The sequence below is a fragment of the Acartia tonsa genome, chromosome 14 (genome assembly GCF_053477335.1).
Source record: "Acartia tonsa isolate MP-2025a chromosome 14, ASM5347733v1, whole genome shotgun sequence".
In the NCBI taxonomy this organism is placed as follows: domain Eukaryota; kingdom Metazoa; phylum Arthropoda; class Copepoda; order Calanoida; family Acartiidae; genus Acartia; species Acartia tonsa.
In genome coordinates this window covers 12,805,407-12,827,800 of record NC_137273.1, presented here as the reverse complement: position 1 = coordinate 12,827,800, position 22,394 = coordinate 12,805,407, and the positions used below count along the sequence as shown (strand labels likewise).

At 34.6% G+C, this 22,394-nt stretch overlaps 1 protein-coding gene across 1 annotated transcript in view; it reads right to left on the bottom strand.

Annotated features, from left to right (window-relative positions):
* LOC145305790 (farnesoate epoxidase-like) overlaps window positions 1-22,394 on the bottom strand; it is a 28,233-nt gene that overhangs the window by 4,460 nt on the left and 1,379 nt on the right. Inside the window, exons 2-3 of the mRNA XM_080147599.1 lie at window positions 21,593-21,659; window positions 18,779-18,829 (exon numbers count right to left, since the gene is read on the bottom strand). Of these exons, the coding sequence (XP_080003725.1) occupies window positions 18,779-18,829; window positions 21,593-21,659 (118 nt within the window). The remainder of the gene's footprint in view (window positions 1-18,778; window positions 18,830-21,592; window positions 21,660-22,394) is intronic.

Here is a 22,394-nt window from a genome sequence, read left to right as displayed (position 1 = left end):
ATGACTTAGTTGTTTGGCATGCATTGTAGTTTAAATTTAGGCCCCTTAGTACTTAGCATGAATTGAGCTCAGGCCTTATGTTAGAACTCTAACACTTAGCACAATTCACTGCTTGGGACTTAGGGCACATTTCTGTCCTACTCTACTTATAATTTTAACACTTATCCTGTAAATATTTTCATACTTAACTTATGCACTTGTAATATAAATACACTTTATAAAAACATTTTCCTTCCTTAATACTTAATATACTTATATAATTCTGATCGAATATCAAAACCAACCATTTATTCTTAGGTTAAAGCAACATAATACTTCGCGTGGGTCTTTTGTTGAGCTTCCACCAGCTCAACCAAATTCGTATTATACTTGTGGGAATAGAGGGTTAAGCATTCTAAACAAACGAACCGACGATGAGAATGTCTATGTGTATTGCATTAAAATTAGGTTTTAGTAGTACTCATAGAAGAGCGGTCTCCATACCTAAATATGGACAAACGCCCCATTCGCACACACAATGGTGCAACTTACCGGTTGTATCTTGGAAAAACTTTACTTCATAAATTTTTTTTTCTTTTTTTCCTTACCGTACCCGAACCGCCTAAGGCAGGTATTTTTACCAAAATCGAATAATTGTAGTTATGGCAAAATCGGATTTACCAAAACCTGTGATACTATTTGAGAGCAAGGTTAGGACTATGAGGCGTTTGAAGAGATAGGGACTGAAAGGCACGACACAAATGCAATTGAGAGCCTCGTGTACGAGCAGTTGCACTAGCTGACACTCTAGAGGCGCTAGAGAATGCTAGCATATTTGTGGCCATTGGTCGCCGCCCTATAAGGACACTCGCACTGGTTGACACTCTAGAGGCCCTAGAGAATACCAGCACACCGGCACCTCCATGTCCGCCTCTCTTTAGTAAAACACTTGGGTTGGAACAATCTATGATTGAGCTATGTGCAAAATTTTGATTTTTGGACTTAGTCAGAATTTTGAAATTTAGGAGTTGTGCTAGGTGGCGGAGTATATATATAAATCTTCGGACTTAGTATGATTTTTACTTATTCGGAAGTTCTCTAAGTGTTGAAATACTTGAATCTTTGATACTTAAACCAGAACTTATTAAGAATCAAGCATGGAGTAACTTTTCATTTATAAGCTATCAAAATACTATTTGTAAAGGACCATTTTGAACTGTCTTATTAAATGAAAACTTAGGAGCAAATCCTATAGAACACGGGAAACGCTGTTAGTTGGGATACATATTGTCTTTGGAGCCATGTTTCTGAAACAATATGCCGAAAGCAGTTAGTACTCTTGAGTCGTAGTAAAGGGCCAAAAGATTATTACAAACTTGTAGCATTTATACTCAAGTCAAACTGTATTAATACTTTGGTACCGTTAGAACCGATTTTCTGAGATTTGCACTTACTTATACATGCCTAGGACTTATATTCTTAATGCAATTCTGATTTATATGCGGATGTATCAAAATAACTATTGCCTCCAAAAAAAATTTTGAGTTAAACAAAATATTTCAAAGTCTCAAAGATATTCTCAACATCGATCGGTTGGAATGATATAAGTGTAGACAAATTGCTGTATGCAATCAGAAATAATTCCAGAGATTTCCTGAGACTCTGAGCAAAATATTCCACTTTTGGACTTAGCACCGTTTCTATTTCTTTTGTTACAGAGAGAATCTCTAATTTCTGGACTTATAGTAATTTTATGAAATTGTGAACTTGGTTGGAAATTTACCAAAATTCGGACTTGTAATAATTGCGATTTTTCCAACTAGATTAACAAATTTCATTTTCCACACTTAAAAGAAAATTTTGTTTTAGAGTATTTCTGTCTTAGCCAAAATATTCCAATTATGGACTTAGAGAGATTCTATTTCTTTTGGTGAAGGATAATTCTAACACTCTAATACTTTATAATTTTAAAATCCTTAACTTAGCGAGATTTGCATTTAGTCAAAATACTCCAACATTGGACTTAGAGTGATTCTATTTCTTTTGACTTATAGGCAATCTCTAAAGTAGCTTTGTGAATGAACTGTTAGGAAATTTCATCTCGGACAAAATATTCCACGTCTGGACTTAGAGTAATTCTATTTCTTTTGTCTCAAGATAAATTCACTATTTTTATACTTAGCATAATTTCATTGAAAAGTTTTGAACTTAGTCAAAATTCACTAATTTTGTACTTAGTATAATTTCATTGAAAAGAAAATTTTTTTGGACTCAGTCAAAATTCACTAACTTTGTACTTAGGATAATTTCAATAAAATTTTTTTGACTTAGTCAAAATTTATTAATTTTGCACTTAAGATATTTTCAGAATTTTTTTCCTAAGCCGAAATTTATTGATTTTGTACTTAGAATAATTTCATTAGAAACTTTTTGGACTTAGTCAAAATTTTCCAACCTTGGACTTAGAGTGATTCTATTTTATTTTGACTTAGAAAGTTTTAATTCAATCTTAACTTAGAAAACTTTTGTTTGTATGCTCCTTACAAATACATACATAAATACAATAAACAGTTCACTCAGCAATAAGTAGGACATGAAAACTAAATTTTTACTTACTTTGTTAATGCTAACATTTCTATTTCATGTACCACCAGGATTCAGCAGTGAAAGTGAAGACAAGTTAATTACTAGTGATAGTGACCATTAGTGATATAAAAGTATAGTCAACAATATAGGCCCTATATGTACTGAATAGCACACTTTAAGAGACAAAGTTCTATAAACCAAACGCAGCAGGAGGTTGCAGCAGCCTACCTTGGGAGAGTAGGGCGTCTCTAAAAGAAGTAGCAGAAGTACTACGGAAAAGTACCCTACTGTCTTTAAATATCCGGAATCATAAATTTTTTTTACATATCGAGAAACGTATGTTTACTTAGGCTTACTAGCACATAGACTATAACCAAGTAACATAAAAGTGTGTCTACATATAGCCCAGAGTTTTTATAACCTAACAGATTACTTTTAGATAAGTAAAAAAAAAAAAAAGTGCACTAAAATCAGTTAGATTAGTTTTCAAAAGTATAAGTATTGTTTAATTCAAAGTTGATAGGCTCCTTTGAAGTTTGATTGACAACCTCCACATTATAGGTTGGCCACCTAGTGTAGGATCTCACACTTCCTCAGAGTAAACTTGCACTTGAATACTGTATTACTACTAATTATAATTAGATTACATCCGGTCAGATAATTTTGAAAACAATCTTTACATATATAAATATAGGTATATCTAAATTGTATATCTTACTACAGTTATAAGAATTGAAGTCATAAGTGAAGCCCCAATTTTGCGCAAATTACGTTATAGGATTGGAAGGAAACCCCTAATACAACTATAAGTAAGAGGTGGCGAGATCTTTGACATTCAGGCAAAATTGTTGCAATATTATTAGAATATAGACGATCCTTTGGGAGTGAACCTTAGTAAGTTATATTCATAATAGCCTTACAGGAATAAGTAGATCGTAGGCTATAAACACATATCCTTAGAGTGAAGTAAGAGTTCAACAAGGATTATAAATTGCTGTTTCTTTTCTCGACAACCATAATTTGCTAGGAAAGTCGACTCCTGAGCAAACTAAAAGTTAATTTGCGATAGTATATAAGCATACCCAAATTAACTCCGCTGCAAACATTACTTAACTTAATAACCAATTTGAATAGCTAACTAGCTCGAATTGATTCCATAAATAAACCTATATAAAAAGTTAAGTAGGAGTGTTTCTACAGTTGAGCTTAACTAAGGATAAGGGTGCATTAGCGCACATTTTTAGAATATCAATCAAAAGCTCACACGCACGTATATACGACGTAGAAACAACTATAGGTGAAGCTTATATCACACCCATCTATAGCTAAACACATTTTAAAGCAAAGAATTGTTAACTTAAACAGATTCTTGATTGTTTTAAACTATACCCATTATTTGTACTCCTCTCGAACTTCCGCTATTTTTATCATAAAAATAGTACAACATTCCACTGGCATCTAAAAGAACTTACAATTAGTTCTAAGACTTTACAACTATTATCATGTCATCTGCCCGCAAGCAAGGCCAGCAGGATGATGAAGCTGATAAGGAAACCACTCCTTGTCGAGGACGCTCGACAACACCTGGTATAAACACCCCTTCAGCTAATACAGACACTAGAGACTCCGATGCTTATGAGGAAATACAAATATCCAATCTAGAAGAATCAGAACAAATTGGCAAGAGGAATATGAGCCCTGAATTGAATGCGATATCTCTGGCCTCACTATCAACTCAAGCTAACTTATCAGACTCGTGGAAAACTGTTTCCCGCAGGCGGACAAAAGTAGCAGAACCAGCAGAAGAACTTCTACTCTCACAGAAACTGAACACAATACAACTTGGTAGACCTAACACGAGTGGTTCACTTGAAGTTGGAAGGAATCTCTGCACAAACTGTACAACGAGTGTAGAACACAAGAGAACCCACAACACCAACACTTCGAAATCTAAAGAGAGAAGAGCTAACTACAGAGACAGACAAATTGCCAAAATAGAGGCCATCTCAAATTATCATAGAAGAAAATCCACCGTTAAAGAAATGGCTACAAAATCACCCAATCCCAAACCTTATCACAGGGATAACAGGGACAGGCATTTTCAAAGGAATACCAAGCGGGATTATCAGGCTTCTTATAGGCTATCACCTGGACGCTACTGTGTAGCATGTGGACAATATTCTCACAACATATCTGATGGATGTAGATTATTATGTGATGATACAGGGCGGTTATACCCAACTGTATTGACATCAGCTTTCTGTACAAACTGTTATAAGACATATGGTAAAGAGTTATACCATTCTCGACACTTATGTCCTGGAAGGCCAGCCATGATGGAATTATACCATAGTGGTAAGGTGAGACCTAGTGGTGTCTTCAGGCAAACATATGAAGACTGGGCTAAAGCCAATGCTGAGGAATCATCTAGAGATTGTAACCTCAGTGGAATCAAAGCTGCCACAGCGGAAATAATTCCCAATGAGCCTAAAGATCAAGTAAGAGATAACATTACACCAGCAAAGGAGGAAGAAAGAAAATTGTACCTTCATTGCTCTGGTTGTATGCCAGAAGAAATAGATTGTAAATATGACTATGACGTACGCATGACAGCCTTACTTGACTCAGCAACAAATAAAAACATCATATCAGCCAGGTACTATAGCAAATTGTTTGGCATAGTAATGAACGATGATAAGAATCAGCTGGAAGAAAGTCATGATCTACCAGTTACATGTGCAGATCACAAGATCCCCGAACCCAGAGAAGTAACTCTCATGATTCGCCCCACATCATTTTCAAGCCGTCATTACCCAATTCTCTTTTCAATTGTAGCTGAAGACCATGAGGATGTCGCACCTATGATAATTGGACTGAATGGTATTAGAAGCCTACAGCTAACATGGACGCCTGTCACAGACAAATACCGGTTAGCACCGTGTTTGTATTCTATTCTTCACCCTGAAGGACCGCTGAGCAGTATCTTCTGTTCTGAACTTGAGCTCCAGCTCTGTACAGGAGTAGTTAAAAAGATCAAAGCTAAAGAAACCCAAGTGATAGTAATGAATATCAACCACTTTTTCAACCTAGCACCTGGAACACAAGTGATCCTCAGCGACGATCATATTTCAAACGAAAATGCAGGAATTAAGATCTTACCTGGACAAACACAACTCATTATCAATGATGATGGACAACTCAGTGGCAGAGCTTTAATAATCAATAACTCCAATCACACTATCACCAACACAGTTATCACTGGTTACATAGAGTCCAGCGACCAATCTATTGTCAGAGAGGTAGTCGTTGATTTTGACTTCTCAGGATCATTCATATATGGACTACCTATGCTACCAGAAGTAGACGAATCTGATGACGAATTGGATCAACTTGCCATAGCCCGAAACACGCCAGCTATTAATTAGATCACTCTAATTACTAGTAACCAACCCAATAATACTCTTATACCAATCTGAAACACAAAATCAATAATTACATTGATTAACTTATTAAGCTGATAGATACACTTTAATTCATACAGCTATCGAACAGGGCACTCACATATCATGAGTGATCTTAATCTGATTATCATCTTAATGCTAAATAAAAATTCCAGTCTCATCTACTCCTGAATACAGTAAATTCATTGAACACATAGATGATGTTGTAGAAATTAGGTTAAGGTGTATGGTCAAGATTGAAAATTTCACACACTACTATTTCAAAAAAAAAGAGAGAAACTTGAATAGTAATATAGCTACTGTTTTATGGCATAATTCTAAAATCTTCATACATTCACATGTAGACAGAAAAGTCCTGAACAATCAACAGTGCCAAAATACCACTGGGACTTTGCCTAAAGACTATCATTACTTGTGAAGCAAATCTTACACTAAAACTCAACCTAAGACAGACAAGACAAAATTGTATACAACAAAAATATATATATTAGGACATGACCTAGATAGTACACTCCACCCCAGGAGCCCAGTATACTTAGGGAGTATCATTAAATTGATTGAACTATCTAAAACCGAAGTCAGAATTATTGAGCATACATTTTGAATACTCTGAAGAAAGTTGTGGAGAATACGCACATAAAAGATAGAAAATTTAGTTTGAGAAAATTTCACTTACCTTGAAAAGTTGTAACTTTTCCTTGGTTCTAGGTTTACATGTCTATCGCAGTATAAATTGAAAACAAGCATAGCAGTTTTCAAAAGATATATGGACTTACAGATTTTACTGAAAGAAGACTTTTTATGCGCATATTCACAACAATAGGCATAAATGAACCAATAGCACATTCGATCTCACTCATACTTTCGGGTTGGATGAACTTTTGTCTCAATCCTAGCACAAAGGTGAAACTTAGAGGACACTAAGAAAGTTTGGCAATTGGACCAATTTTGGTAGATTAACTAGCACATTGACATGTAAAATAACCCTGTCAAATGAAGCTGGTACCACCTCTAGCTTTTATGTAATAGTCTTATTATAAACTGCATGTTCAGAACTCACAGACCACTTTTATCACCTGATCTAATCTTTATATGAGCATACAATACTATATCATTCCTGGTGATAAGATACCAAGCTTATCGTTGCATTTGCAAGCTAGGGAAAACGGTATTGAATCGCTTGAATTTAATTTTTGATTATCTTGAAAACCCTATGAATTATAATTCCTAAGTAACCTTGCAGTTAACATTAAGTCTAAGAAACACATCTCGGATACTTAACCCATCAGCCTTTAATAATGCCTGAAATATGTACCCAAAACCATGTTGCGGCAAAAGTGCATCTAATTTGTATATAATTGTGATAAAGACAAAAACTATCGATTAGGATCTGTACGAACAAAACTATATCTTTAATGCTCTTATTATAGGAACACAACAACAGTATATATTGTGATATGCCACAATTTCACCCATCAATGATTTTATTTAAAGATCTAGTAATTAAGCAAAAACCATTGCCTACCCTCAAAGAAAATTTCAGTCAAAACAAGATTAAGTTTTTCTTTCTTGCATATTGTACTCAGACTTCTTTAAAACTTTAAACTTTTCAAGCGAACTATAATATAACCCAAATACCAATGCATCTTGTCAACAAATGATTAACAGGTATATTACAGTTCTAACCAAATTAGATTTGAACTGCTATAACAACAACACAACTAATAATAATACCATAAAATATTTAAGTTATAAACCATATGAACTAATTATAGCTCATACTATAAGAAGGGAACACTTTTGCTCTTCTTTCCTTACGCGATATTATATGCTGTACGCAATTTTTGATAAAACAGGGATATTTAAAAGTTTAAATAATAAAACTCCCCTATATCTATTTTAAAAGATGCCAAAACCTGTTTTAATTGCTAATTAAAGATAAGATTACAACTAAAATCACATAAAAATAAAAGGTAAACTTACAGAAAATTCATGGAATTAATTAAATACTTTCCACGTAAGACCAATCCTAATATCACACATATCCTCTCACAGTATTAATAAATTGCAAGTTTTCAAAATAAACATGGTTGAAAGGAGATCTGATATAAATACAGACAAGTTAAATACCCTTTCAAAATCAAAGAGTTTCAAACCAATTGGCTAATATTTTGACACTTTCATAGATAATACAAAAGAGTAATTATAAAGTCTTACAATAAAGTCATGGACTAAAGATAATTAACTAAACGAGACATTTCCGCTTATAATTCTGGCCAAAGCAAAATCTGCGACCAGAAATATGTGCACAAGTCATCTCTTTATGCACAAATAAGCAGCGAAATGATTACCATTATAACAAAATGCAAATTTAATTAATACAAAACCTATAATTCTGCACAAGTACAGAATTCATATCTATAAAACATTGAACATAAATTATAATATCAGATTTCAAGAGATATAAATCCAGTCCAATAACAATCACTTGCATTTCCGTTTACCCTGTAAACTCGGGAACAATATAATAGTATGTTATTCTAATCTGATAACAGAGATATCATAATTTATGTAGAATTTTCCCACTCAAGGTTATATATCCAGTGGTAAATTTTACGTCTTCTCTCTTGACAGGGGGAGACCAACCATATACAATACACGTCGACTAAATAAGTCGATCCCTTCAAAAATATTTATACACAAAAATATATAAAAGGAAAATTGTATATGTATAAGTTTTGAATCTGTATAATCTAAACAGAGTCAAACGAGTAATACAAACTGTACAAATATACGCATGTCACTGCGTAACCCAATATATACAAAATTGAGTTAAAAGTTAAAATATCTAATACAAACTATGTAAATCACACAAGCATAAAAATATTATTAGACAACCTATATATAAATGCCTTGAATTGAGAAGAACTTGATTAGTTATTAAGCTTATAACCAATCTACATACAAAAAAAAATATGTCAAAAACTTTAATTATAGTTAGAAACCGGAAACGCCCACTCAGGATCTAGCAGTAGCGAAAGTGGGATAATAAATAGATTTTGGAAAAATAAGTTAGTTTATCATAGAACTCCAAGCAGTGAAGACCTTTACCCAGTTCACAAATAACTTTTACAGGTCGACCGATTTTTTCTGTAGGTCAACCTAAACAAGTATAACCCACAAATACCTTTATAAAATCGGTCAACCTAAAGCTTCTATAGGTCGACCTAAAATTTCCAGAGTTCGGCCTTTGTCTTTTGTGAACTGGGCACTTATCTATTAGTGTAAGTGTATCAGTCAGAAAAGTAACTTTTGATTGTGGATATAAGCATCTATTAAATAAACTTAACTGTTTAACAATGTATTCTAAGATAATATTAATAATACTAAGTACGTACTACTATAGTACAACAGCAAACACAATGACAGACATGATACCCACTCACTATCAAAGTGGAGAGCATATAGGCTACACTGCTGTAGCAATTCAATCCATTCAAGTTGATATATCTGTAGGCAATACAGCGCCTGAAATAGCAATCTATGATGGCCTGAAGACTCAATTAGACATTAGCTACGATGGACGCACATTCACTTCAGCACAAACTAAACTTATAGGCAAGTTATATACCAAAAAGATTAAGGACTTGCTTATTGAAGTAATAAAACTTATCCGCAAAATCAAGGAAGCTATTGAAACAGTAACTCCTTTAATAAGTTCTAACCGCATTGAAGTGACTAATAACGTAAATAAACTTTCTTATAAGCTAGATCATGATAAGTTTGATTTTACACAGTTATTGCTTGCGGAGATAGTACCACAAATTGTAAGTGGTATAACTCTTCATGCCAAAGCAGCTAACTTTGTGCAAACAGCAGAATACTCTTATGTTGATAGCTTGAGCAACTTAGCCATCACGAACTTAGAAGAGCTTAAAGCAGACTTAAACTTCAGACTTACTCTAATTCAAGATCTTGCAAAGACGGACATCACAGACTCTATTAAAACTTTTGTAAGGCAAGAACTTAACTTGGACTATACTCATAATCTTGGATTGGAAGTCCAAAGTCGTTTAAGTGGTGGTACAACGTCATTCACCACTATCCTATCCATGGAATTAAGTTCTGAGCCAATAAAAATCTACAGATACGCACCGATTCCTTTTGATGAATGCTATATCGATTCCATTTATTACTTGGATAAAACCAAAAGAGTATACAGACAATCTTACTATAACGCTTATCTACCGGTTGAAGCTGACCAGTGCCTTAAGGGACTACTTAGCGTTAATGAAACATTGATAACCAAGCACTGCCCTTTGGCGAAACAAACGTATCCCTACGCTTATGTACAAGATGGAATTGTCTTTACTAGCTTGAGTGAGAATACTAATCGCAGTCTAGAGAATGCATCAATAACTATTACATCCACTCCTTTTATTATAACAGGAGGATCATATAATCTCACATTGGGAGATACGATCACACAATTCGCATTAGGCTATGACCGACAGACCATGGCACGAACTTTACCATTTGCGTCAGAATCACTGTGCCCACCAAAACCTAAAGAACCATTGACCATTAGAACTATCTTCGCTCATATAGAAGAAATAGCTATATACGTGACAATAACAATTATCATGGTCATAATATTAGACAGGATCACTACATTCCTAGTCAGACTCTTGAAAAGAATATTAAGAGTATTTCAGAGGAGTTTGCGTATACGCGGTAGAACGCTTATCCCTCAACGACCAGATGCACATCATCATAACCTAACGGTAATCTACGGCAGGAGAGGTCACCCCGCCGCAACTACCTCTAGTTATCGACCTAGAAACTCAAACAGAATAGTCAGATAAATATACAAGTTAACATGATTCCTATGACTTAACTTCTAATGCATCCAGATGGAAAGACTTACGGACATTCCCAATGATATAAAAGATTTTGCCAATCGGAAAAATATAATACTCTCGTACTTACCTATACAATATTGTACTTATATTCTTGTACGTTCTTATAAAAATCTCCACGTTATTATTATATGATTTATCTAAAAGGGTAATGATAGAAACGGTAAGAAAATAAACCACATATATAGTAACTATGATACCAAAAGAACATAGTAGGTAATGTTATTACTCATTTAATCGTTATAAAATAAGCGAACTTTAAAACTAGGCTTCATAAAGGTAACAATTTAATTTAATTATTATCACTACTAACGTGACAAACGAACAAGTAACGCTTATAGAGTAGCTACGTAAATAGAATTTTACACAACATATATTAAACCAGTAATTAACAAGTATATATGTAACTTAAAATCTCTATATTTATTTTAACAAAAGTAGATAATCTTTAGAAAAAGGTATAAAAATTTGACAAATATTTCTCTTTGGTGAAAATTATAAAGTTAAGACAATTTCGAAAACAGAATATAAACTTTCATTTAACAAAATCTTTGGAAAACAAAATTGTGATAATAAGAAAGATTTCTGACAAGTTTTAACAAATTTAGTTAATATATCTCTTTTTTTTGGACTTAAGCTGTATACTGGCACATAAGAAAAATTCCGAGATCATTAAAAACAATTGAGCAATAAATGCAAAAACTTATATATATATATATATAGGCACACAGCCTATCAACGACTCTACTCGAATCAGGAAAATTCTATTTGATGAAAAAAAAATAAAAATTTAGATTTAACTTTAATGACAGGCCTAAGAAAATTTTACCCCGAAACTTAAGTTTTACGGCTATTGTAGTAAGAATTAAAGGGATGTAAAGTTCTATAGCTTTGAAGAAGAATGATATATACTCTAAACCTTAATAAGTTAAACAATTCTTCCTTAATGAAATTACCCGATCAATGATACTACTTTAATTGCTCAAATATTAAAATTTACAAACAGTCTTTACATATCTCTCTTACAAGTACTTGAATAAGCATATTTAAATAGCTTTGTCTAACGTCAGTCTCTCAGTCTACTTAGATATTGGTTACAAAAAAAATATATGCTATTTACAGGTCCTCTATATATATCACAGCACAATTAAAATTCTCGATTAATGCACAGGGATGGATATAAATGAAAGATCAGAGAAAAGGTACTGAGGCGCAAGCTAGACTAAATAACTATATACATAACCCTTAAAAGCTAACAAGAATGAATAAATTGTGATATAAGGCTGAAATTAAAATTGTTAATATAATATTGAGAAAAGCAATTTAGTTCAACTATGACGAAAGTAATTGAGATTACACGAAGTTTTAAATTAGGGGAAAAGAAAATACAACCTTATACCATTATTTCCTTACATACTAAGTTCCTTACAAGCTAACATGTAATGATATAACAAAATAACAATGGTGTAAATTATTTGGTCTTGTACAGTATGAAAGTCATAACGTCTAATATTTTACTAAATAGTAATCACTATTTTGACTAGTTACATAGATTAAGAATTTTGTCACACGTGTCTGAGCAGCCTTTGTCTAATAAAAATTACAATGTCTATGACCAAGCTAACATTCGCCACTTCAACGCGTACGCTTAGGGCCGGCAGAACCCCGTCGCCGAGGGACACCTTCAGCATCGGACTCCTCCCTGCTGTTATCCGACGAACGCGCAACTGAAGTCAGGCTAGCCGTCTCTGAGGCAGTCTCTGGCGGAAGAGAAGGGGTGGGAGTCTCGACTGTAAGACACAGCCGCTCTAAACCTCCAACAATTCTCTCTGGCAATGGGAACCGAATCTCACTACCCATGGAACCGAACTGGCTGGATGGTATATCGATCTCGAACACGTTCACCAGAGGAAGTGTATTTTCCGCTTCCTAAAATAGGGAAGTAAATATTAGTTAAAACAGAAAATCTTAACAAATAATCAGGGAGAAATATAATAATGCTTACCCATATAGATAATTGAGCAGCCCTGATACTTTTAGAAAATTTTTATTAACTCCGCTAAAGTCATAATGCTAACCATTGGAAAGGGAATAGCACCATGGTTAAAATAACTTATTGTATATACGCATAGCTAAAGTCACCAAATTCCTTACCTCAAGTCACGTAGTTTTGGCGACTAATAATATTAAACGAATGTAGCTAACTTACCGCTGAAAGGTCCGCTGCAGATGGGGAATCAATGCGACTAAGGCATAGAGATGAACTATAGCTGGATCCTTCTGCAGACCCTCCAGTACTGGGCGGGCTAAACCTTAGCATATTTGTATAATGCTCCTCCAGATTGATTGAGTTGGTCGCCTAAAATATAATAGATCTTATTAGTTTAATCGCAACGCCAACAAAGAATCTAGGAAAATCAGGAAATGAGAATGCCTAAAATCCTGTAAAGCTATATGATTAGGTAGCAATTCAACCCACTTTATACTAGAATTAAAATCTTAGATCGGTTCAAAAATGCTTATGTAACCATACATTTTAAGATTAATATTCTACCAATAAAAGAATTTTAGTTGCAAATACCTCTGGATACGTGTACAAATGTACAGCCTCTTTCTGAAAATTAATAGAAAAACTAAAGCATGGATACTTACATGTAGACGCTCTGTTTGATCAAAGATCAACGGACGGAAGCCAGGACTTCCCGACGAGGTGTCCAATCCCGCAAGCACATTACTTCCAGTAACTCGATCCTCAGTGGCAGACAGAAGGTGTACGGCAAACAGCCCAACTCTGGATCTCACTTCGGCTGGAGTCGATGGACTAGCAGAGGGAGCCTAAAACAAAAAGAAAACATTAAAGTCTGGATCTAACATTTAAACCCCCAAGGAGAAACGTGCGGCACGAGCAAACTCTCAACCTTCCCAGAGGGAAATAATATTAGGTTGCTAATTAAGATTTTAGTAAATGTTAACTGGTATCTCAATTTAATTGCGGTAACCGAGCGGATTTCTCTGGCGACATAAAACGACGACAAACGGTGAGCGATATATATGGAAGAGCCGAAAGTCAACGTTGAGGAAGTGAGAATAGGACAGAACAACCCTGCAACAACATGATGCTTTATTATACAAAACGGGTGGCTAGAAAAAAAAAAAAAATATACAAAACAGAAAAGAAATATACAACAGAAGAAAATTCACCTGTGTATCTGACAGAATATCATCCATCACAGAGGACGCGGCTTCATACATGGTATCCGACGGCTCCACAGTTGGCGACGTAACCCCAGATCTAGTCCTGTTGGTCCTGTTACCACAGTGAAGAAGCTCAATGGTCCTGACGCCTATGTTTCGGAGGCGCATACATACATCTCTTATCCAGCGAGCCAGCGACCTGTCTGAGGTGTTGTCTAAACGTGTTAGAGTCTCAAGCCCTACAGCACCGAAGAAGACCACTATGAGAGCACATGAAAACAAGCCTAAACCCAACAACATGTTAATTAAGCCATCCATGTTGAGTGTGTCCAGACTCGTCTTCTGGTCTCTCCTCGACTCGGCAGACCCAGAATCACCTCCGGCAACATCGTCACCAATGTCACCGCAGGAGTTCTGCACCACCGAATTGAGGAGAGACCAGATGATTTGTATCGTTCTACTAAGCATCAGTGAGAGATGCTCGTTGCCAAACATCTCCCCTTGATCCCTTTCGGACTCTACAGATTCAAAAGTACTTGTACTCCCATAGTCATCGACATCAGCAAGGCTTGGCATCCCAGACGTGTCGCTGTACACTGAACTCGAGTCGTCTAAGGAGTTTTCAAGAAACGAGGAATTGGCAAGAGTGGCCGCAGCCGCTCTCATTGATTCCTCGAATCTTTCCTTAATATTCTGATGCGCGTCCAGGCTGTCAGGTATATACATTATGAGCGGATGTAAATTTAAAATAGAGGACTAGTGATTCTGAAAAGCAATATAGTAAAGTTGATTTTATGAAAGAGACTGTACACACGAATAACTTTTAGTATTTTAAGCAACTATGGTTGAGCTCCCTAACCATTAATACTTTGATTTATTTATTTATAAGTAAAATTTATTTTAGTTAAAGAATATGTAATTAACCTTACATGATTCAACGCTTAAAAATAGCTATCGCTAAGCTATCCAAACATTAAAACTTTGTTTTATCAGATTCAATTAAGCTAAAGAATATGTAATTAATTTTACATGATTCAACGCTTAAAAATAGCTATCGCTGGGCTATCAAAAACATCTTCATTATGATGTATCAAGCAATTAAAACTTATGTACTAGCTAAATCTGAATATTTTCAATGACGCTTTAAAAGCACTTTCGATAAAGCTAGCTAACTATAACTTTTATAAGCAACCATTTTAACATGAATATGGTTGAGATACTCGTAACGTAAATAACCTATCAATTAGCGTCATTATAATTGAATTAAGTAAACAGAAAACCTTATTTTAAAACCTATAGTAAAATTGTTTTAAAAAGATTTCAGTCAAGATTTAATAAATTTTGATTATAAAAAGGGACGCTGTAATCAAATGTTACAACGAATAAAAGGATGGAACATATCTGTATCAATATAAGTTTTGCTTACGATGAACGAATTTAACTTTTGCAGACGGAAAACGTAAACAAAACAAGGTACGTCAATTTACCTGATGATTCAGATATGTCCTATCAAAACTACAAATATTATATAAAACAAAATTGTCATATATTGAAGATGTACCCATATTGCTTCTAACCCACTTTCGATCAAAAATACAGTGATAAAGGCCTTATCGACGAAGAAAATAAGATTCTTGAGTCTTAAATAGAGGCTAACGAATGCAATAATGGGCATATCAACAATCTATAACATAAAAAACATTCATATAAAACAAACGGGTTACTATATTTTATCACTTTTATATAAATTCTCTTGGAATTTAGCGGTAAAATTAAACACTCGAATGCAAGCTCCGCTCGCAAAGACAATTATTAATAAAATGAGCATAATTACTGGGCCGCCAGCTTTTTATAACCTCGCTCAAATCCAACCCCTATCACTTTTGACCGCCCAAACATAAACAAAGGGTTGACAACTTATTGTTACGTAAAATTTAATTACGGACGTCGAACGATATATTTTGTAGATATTAAGTCTAAAAGGTACACTTGACAGCGACGTAATGTAAGATATTAGTCTTTAAAATGATCAAAATTTATTCATGTTAAAAATAACATAAATACAGCTAATGCCAACAATGGTATAAACCATATGTACATATACAAAATATACAAACAAGGGTTACCAACTATTGTTAGTAAAATCTTATACTTTTACATACATACGAGTAATGTAACCAAAGAAATTAATACGATATGTAAATACTAATTGTACTTATACATTTTTATATAAAATATTGTTTAAATTCAGGAAACAGTTATATTTAACAGAAATAGAGATAGCTAACCAATCCATTATAGGTCTATCTGTAACGAAAAGAATTTCTAGAATATCCCAGGGATAAAATGATTAATAAAAGATTATTAAAATTTCTTTTGTTTAGATTACCATAGCCAGGATACCCCAAGGAACCGGTTGGAGCACGCGCACTAACTCTTTTTAGGATCTACCATGGACCAGCCTGGAGATAACCTAGATGATCATGGAGTATTGGAGCCCTACCACCACCCTACCTTGGACGGATTGCGGTTGTGTTCCTGTCAACACCTTGACACTATAGACGAGAACAACAACATTATCACCACACCAGAGTACGATGGATTCTCAGAGAACCTGTCCATCACCATCAGGAATTTCTTGTTAAATACAGCCCTGAATACCACAGAAGATAGTAGAGTGGAGACCGATAGTGACATTAGCTCCTGCAGCACACTATCCCTCTCTACAAATGACCTCAACCAACTCTACTATGACCTGGAAAATCACTCAATCACCTTGGACGAGAATGGAAACGAGGTAGCACAAGTGGACGCCCTTGGCTACATATCTACCTCACCCCCAACCTCAACCTACACTTCGAACGAGAGCACTTCACCACCTAGTTCATCATCAGAAGAAGCTGAACTATCCAGAACAACCAACGCAAAAACATTTATTGATGTGACAATGTTAAATAAAACTAAACCCCTCAAGAAAAGAATGTATTCTATTTGGGAGGTTTATCATCTTGTATACCCAGCTATGAAAATACGCAAAGCTTACTTTCTTAATGGAAAGCGTATTTAACTTAGCTTGGAATACATTTATAGTTTATTATATATGCCTATATACTGGGACTACTAAACTTTTTCTTTTTCTCTTTTTTCTTTTTTAACAACTTACCCCCATTGGAGATGCGATCCTCAATTTTCAAATTCTTTGAACGTACATATGAGACTTTTACAGAAATGCTTCGCATCCACAACTATCTATCTATGCTTGATATAAAGTCAACACTTTATAGATCATATTATGAACCTTTGATTGACACGTGCCCTGCAATTATCTAGTAGCACTCAGGGGCAAGACACAATTACTTTAGCTAGGCCCAAGGCATTATTTGTATCAATTTATGCATTCATAGGCCTATCTTTACCTATATGACACCATATATGGGTAACGCTAGCCTATTCATGGTAATCTGTATGTGATTTGCTAATAGTATATGTTTATTAAAGATAGTATGTTTATAGTTAATGTAATCATATAAACAACCAGTACATATATGTATGCCTACAACCATGCCTGATTTACGTCACATATTAACACACAGATATTTAATTGCACAGACAAACACTAAAATCCTGGTCCAGAGCTAATGTTATAGCATGTACCTCTTGAATTTATTCAGTTATTTATTAACTCTCCTACCATCAACTTCTCTTTCTGGCTTTAAAAGGTAATGACTTAGTTGTTTGGCATGCATTGTAGTTTAAATTTAGGCCCCTTAGTACTTAGCATGAATTGAGCTCAGGCCTTATGTTAGAACTCTAACACTTAGCACAATTCACTGCTTGGGACTTAGGGCACATTTCTGTCCTACTCTACTTATAATTTTAACACTTATCCTGTAAATATTTTCATACTTAACTTATGCACTTGTAATATAAATACACTTTATAAAAACATTTTCCTTCCTTAATACTTAATATACTTATATAATTCTGATCGAATATCAAAACCAACCATTTATTCTTAGGTTAAAGCAACATAATACTTCGCGTGGGTCTTTTGTTGAGCTTCCACCAGCTCAACCAAATTCGTATTATACTTGTGGGAATAGAGGGTTAAGCATTCTAAACAAACGAACCGACGATGAGAATGTCTATGTGTATTGTATTAAAATTAGGTTTTAGTAGTACTCATAGAAGAGCGGTCTCCATACCTAAATATGGACAAACGCCCCATTCGCACACACAGATGTGTTGACCCCCAACGACAGCTGAAATTGCGTATAGGTTTCGGATTCATTTCGTGTGTGTGTAGCCTTTGTTTCTTAGTGTTTGGACCTAAGTAATCACGGAGAAGGACGAAACACTTTTGTATAGCCACTAGGGCCAGCTCAAGCATCACGCTCAAGTACATTATGACTTGACCCACTGTGTCAAGAAAGCTACTCGTTATTACCTCACCCTCGCCGAGTATAGCAGGTTTCCCAAATTAAGTCACCGTAATATATGTTTTGGGGATGTAACAAATGAATTACGCTCTCCGCAGAGGAACCCCTCCCCCCCGACCGATTAAGTTACGGCAAGGGGCCCGACTATTAAGGGTTAAGCAACAAATAGTTTTATAACTTTCAATATATTTAATTCCTGAACAAGAGTGATTTGGTCCGAAGTAACAGCTTTGTCCATAGCAAGATCATTCTAAAATTAATACATTAAAAAATATTAAGTAAAACAATTTGACAATTTTCATTGAAAAAAAACTAGTTGCTTCGCCTCTAGCCCATAGGAGAGGGCGATAGGGGTCTGGAAAATAGCCTAAACCTTGCCTAGACTTTTGCGAAGCTTCTCTAAAATGTAAAACAAATTCGTTATTAAATTTACCGAGATCTGTAGATTCAGATAAAAACTCTTACTACTTCATATTATACTATCAGCATCACCCCTAGCCTCCAGGGGCTTTGGCCCAAGAGGTTTAATTACATCTTTTTTACCTGGAAATTCCCCACTCCACCACTTTTTAAAATAATTTCTAAAAATGGCGGGGGGATTTTTTGTTTTTGGGGGGTTGGGGGTGTCCCACCCACCCTCCCCCCCAAGAAAATAGCCTAAAACCTCCACAGGACCAGTAGGTATGTTCCCTGAAGAGTAGAATCCAATCGGTTCGGTGGTTACCGAGATCTCAAGGGACAGACGGACGGACAGACATCATTCTGTTAGAATGCAGTATACGTTTTTAAAAGCGAAGCTTTTCTATAATTAGGGCCGGTCCGTCAGTCCGTAACGGATAGCTTTTTTCATTAATTTAGGCATGTTAGAATTGTCCTATCGATTTCAAATTTTGCATGTGATTCCTTTAGTAGTTAGGTACGATTTAGAAAGCGTAGCAACTCTATAATCATTACCAAAATGTCCGTACGTCCATTTTAAACATGTGGATTTTTTTACTTTTTTAACAACAAATTTTTATGTGAACTAATCATCTGTTTGATCTGATTTTTGGTATATTGATTCCTGGGACAACAAAGTATAATGTAATAAGCGAAGCAACTCTATAATTAAGTCCTTAAAATGTAAGTATGTCCATAAACATTATCCTGTATCAAGCAGTTTTTTAACAAATTTACTTACAATTTTGCTTTGACCCTTATGAATTTACATATATTATGATTATTCAGTTCTGACACTATTCAAGTGTTAATGTCCGTTTGTCATACCGTTTCAGTGCTTCGCTTTTATGGATGTTGTCATCCTTGTTGGAATGCATTTAACTAAATCGTACTTAGACTAATGTAAAATGATTTTAATTTCACAATACGTTGTACAAATCTTGTTAACCACAAAAGTTTTATACTTTAAAATGATGTACATTAATTTTTTAAAAGCGAAGCTTTTCTATAATTAGGGTCGGTCCGTCCGTACGTCCGTACGTCCGTCCGTCCGTACGTCCGTAACGGATAGCTTTTTTCGTTAATTTAGACATGTTAGAATTGTCCTATCGATTTCAAATTTTGCATGGTGATTCCTTTAGTAGTTAGGTACGATTTAGAAAGCGTAGCAACTCTATAATCATTACCAAAATGTCCGTACGTCCATTTTAAACATGTTGATTTTTTTACTTTTTTAAATAGCCTTTTTCGTTAATTTAGGCATGCTAGAATTGTCTTATCGATTTAAAATTTTGCATGGTGATTCCTGTAATAGTTAGGTACGATATAGAAAGCGTAGCAACTCTATAATCATTACCAGAATGTCCGTACGTCCATTTTAAACATGTTGATTTTTTTACATTTTTAACAACAAATTTGTATGTGACCTAATCATCCGATTGGTCTGATTTTTGGTATACTGATTCCTAGGACAACAAAGTACAATATTATAAGCGAAGCAACTCTATAATCAAGTCCTAAAAATGTAAGTATGTCCATAATCATTATCCTGTATCAAGCAGTTTTTCAACAAATTTATTTACAATTTTGCTTTTACTCTTATACATTCGCATTCTGATTATTCAGTTCTGACATTATACAAGTCTTAATGTCCGTTTGTCCTTCCATTTCAGAGCTTCGCTTTTATGGATGTTGACATCCTTGTTTATTTATTAAGAATGACAATATCTAAAAAAGCGAAGCTCTGCAAAACAGACAAGAACAGAGATGGGTTTTCGAAAGAAGAATGCGGCCTGTTGTCTTAATTCAATCAATAATTATTATGAAAATGCCTTGTAGGATTTAAACAGAGTATACAACATCTAAAATTCTAAAATTATTATTTCAGCCATTTGTATTATGTCTAATAAAGCTCTAAAAAGATGCATTAATTAATATACAGCAAAAATGGATTTAAGATAATTTTTTTTTTTTTAAAGCCATACCAACAAAAGCGACATAGTTGTATACTCTGTTTAAATCCTACAGGGCCTTTACATAATAATGATTGATTGAATGAAGACGACAGGTCTAAAATATGTCGAAAAAAACGCGGCATTCTTCTTTCAAAAACCCATCTCAGAATAAATAGAATAATGTAGACTCATTCTCACTTTTTTACCCCTCCAATGTGTACACCTTTACAACCAAAGACGTCACTACCTTTGGGTGTACTTTAAAGTCTTGCGTATAGAGATGGATAGCTTAATTCTCTATGATTACTTTTCTTTAATAAATTATAAAAATAATATTAAAAACGTTCCCAGGACCTATAAGAAGCTACAATGTAAAGGAGAACCCTATCGGTTCAGCGGTTAGCTAACCATTCGGTACAAATATACAGACAAACATTCAGTTACTTTTATATAAGAATATTAATTCTTACACTTCCTCTGTTAGTGCCGACAAAGGGGATGCTTCCTACAAAAGGTAACCGCAAAGGAGAACCATATCGGTTAGCAAGATCCTTCGGTAGAGATAGACAGACAAACTCATAGGCATCCTGTTACTATTATAGTTGGATATAAATCCTTACCCTTCCTCTGTTAGTGCCGACGAAGGGGAGGCTTCCCACAAAAGGCAACCGCAGGGGTCCAGGAAATCTAAAAAAAAATAAGTTCAGTCCATGGATAATTAAACAAGGCAGTTTTGCAGCATGAACAACAGACCGACCACGGACTATATAATAGTATAATAGGTGCATGCTGATTGGGAATATCTTGAATAGGGTTCAGGAAATGTCATTCCCATATAAACGACCCCTTAAATAGTGGATGTAAATATTCTTTATTTCCCTGGTATGATCATTTATATCCCTGGTATCATTTTTAGAAGATTTTTAATTTTTTTTGGAAGATTTTAGAAGTTTTATTAATTACTAAAAGAAAGAAAAATAATACCAGGGAAATAAATGAAATTCAAAAACCAAAATTAAACCACATTTTAGCATAAAAATGAGTTTTTGTTTAAATGAGAATGATATTCCTATCCCATTTCCCCCATTGCATTTTTTCGACGAAGCCCAAAATACATAACTTTTGCACCACGTCGTCTTCCTGTGACGTCATATTCTCCATCTATGTTTTAGCGATTTTCTTTCCCACTTCTCCTCTCATCTCCCTCATTTTATGACGTCACAGGAAGGCGACGTGGTGCAAAAGTTATGTATTTTGGACTTCGTCCCTTTTTTCCAACATTTTTGAATTTACATAAAATGTATTTCATCCCAGTAAGTTTGGAATGACAAAGCGCCAGAAAAGTTATAGCCCAATATTTACAATTTCAATGGTATATGATCTTTTTTTAAATCTTACCGAGTTAACACCTAAACCTAATAA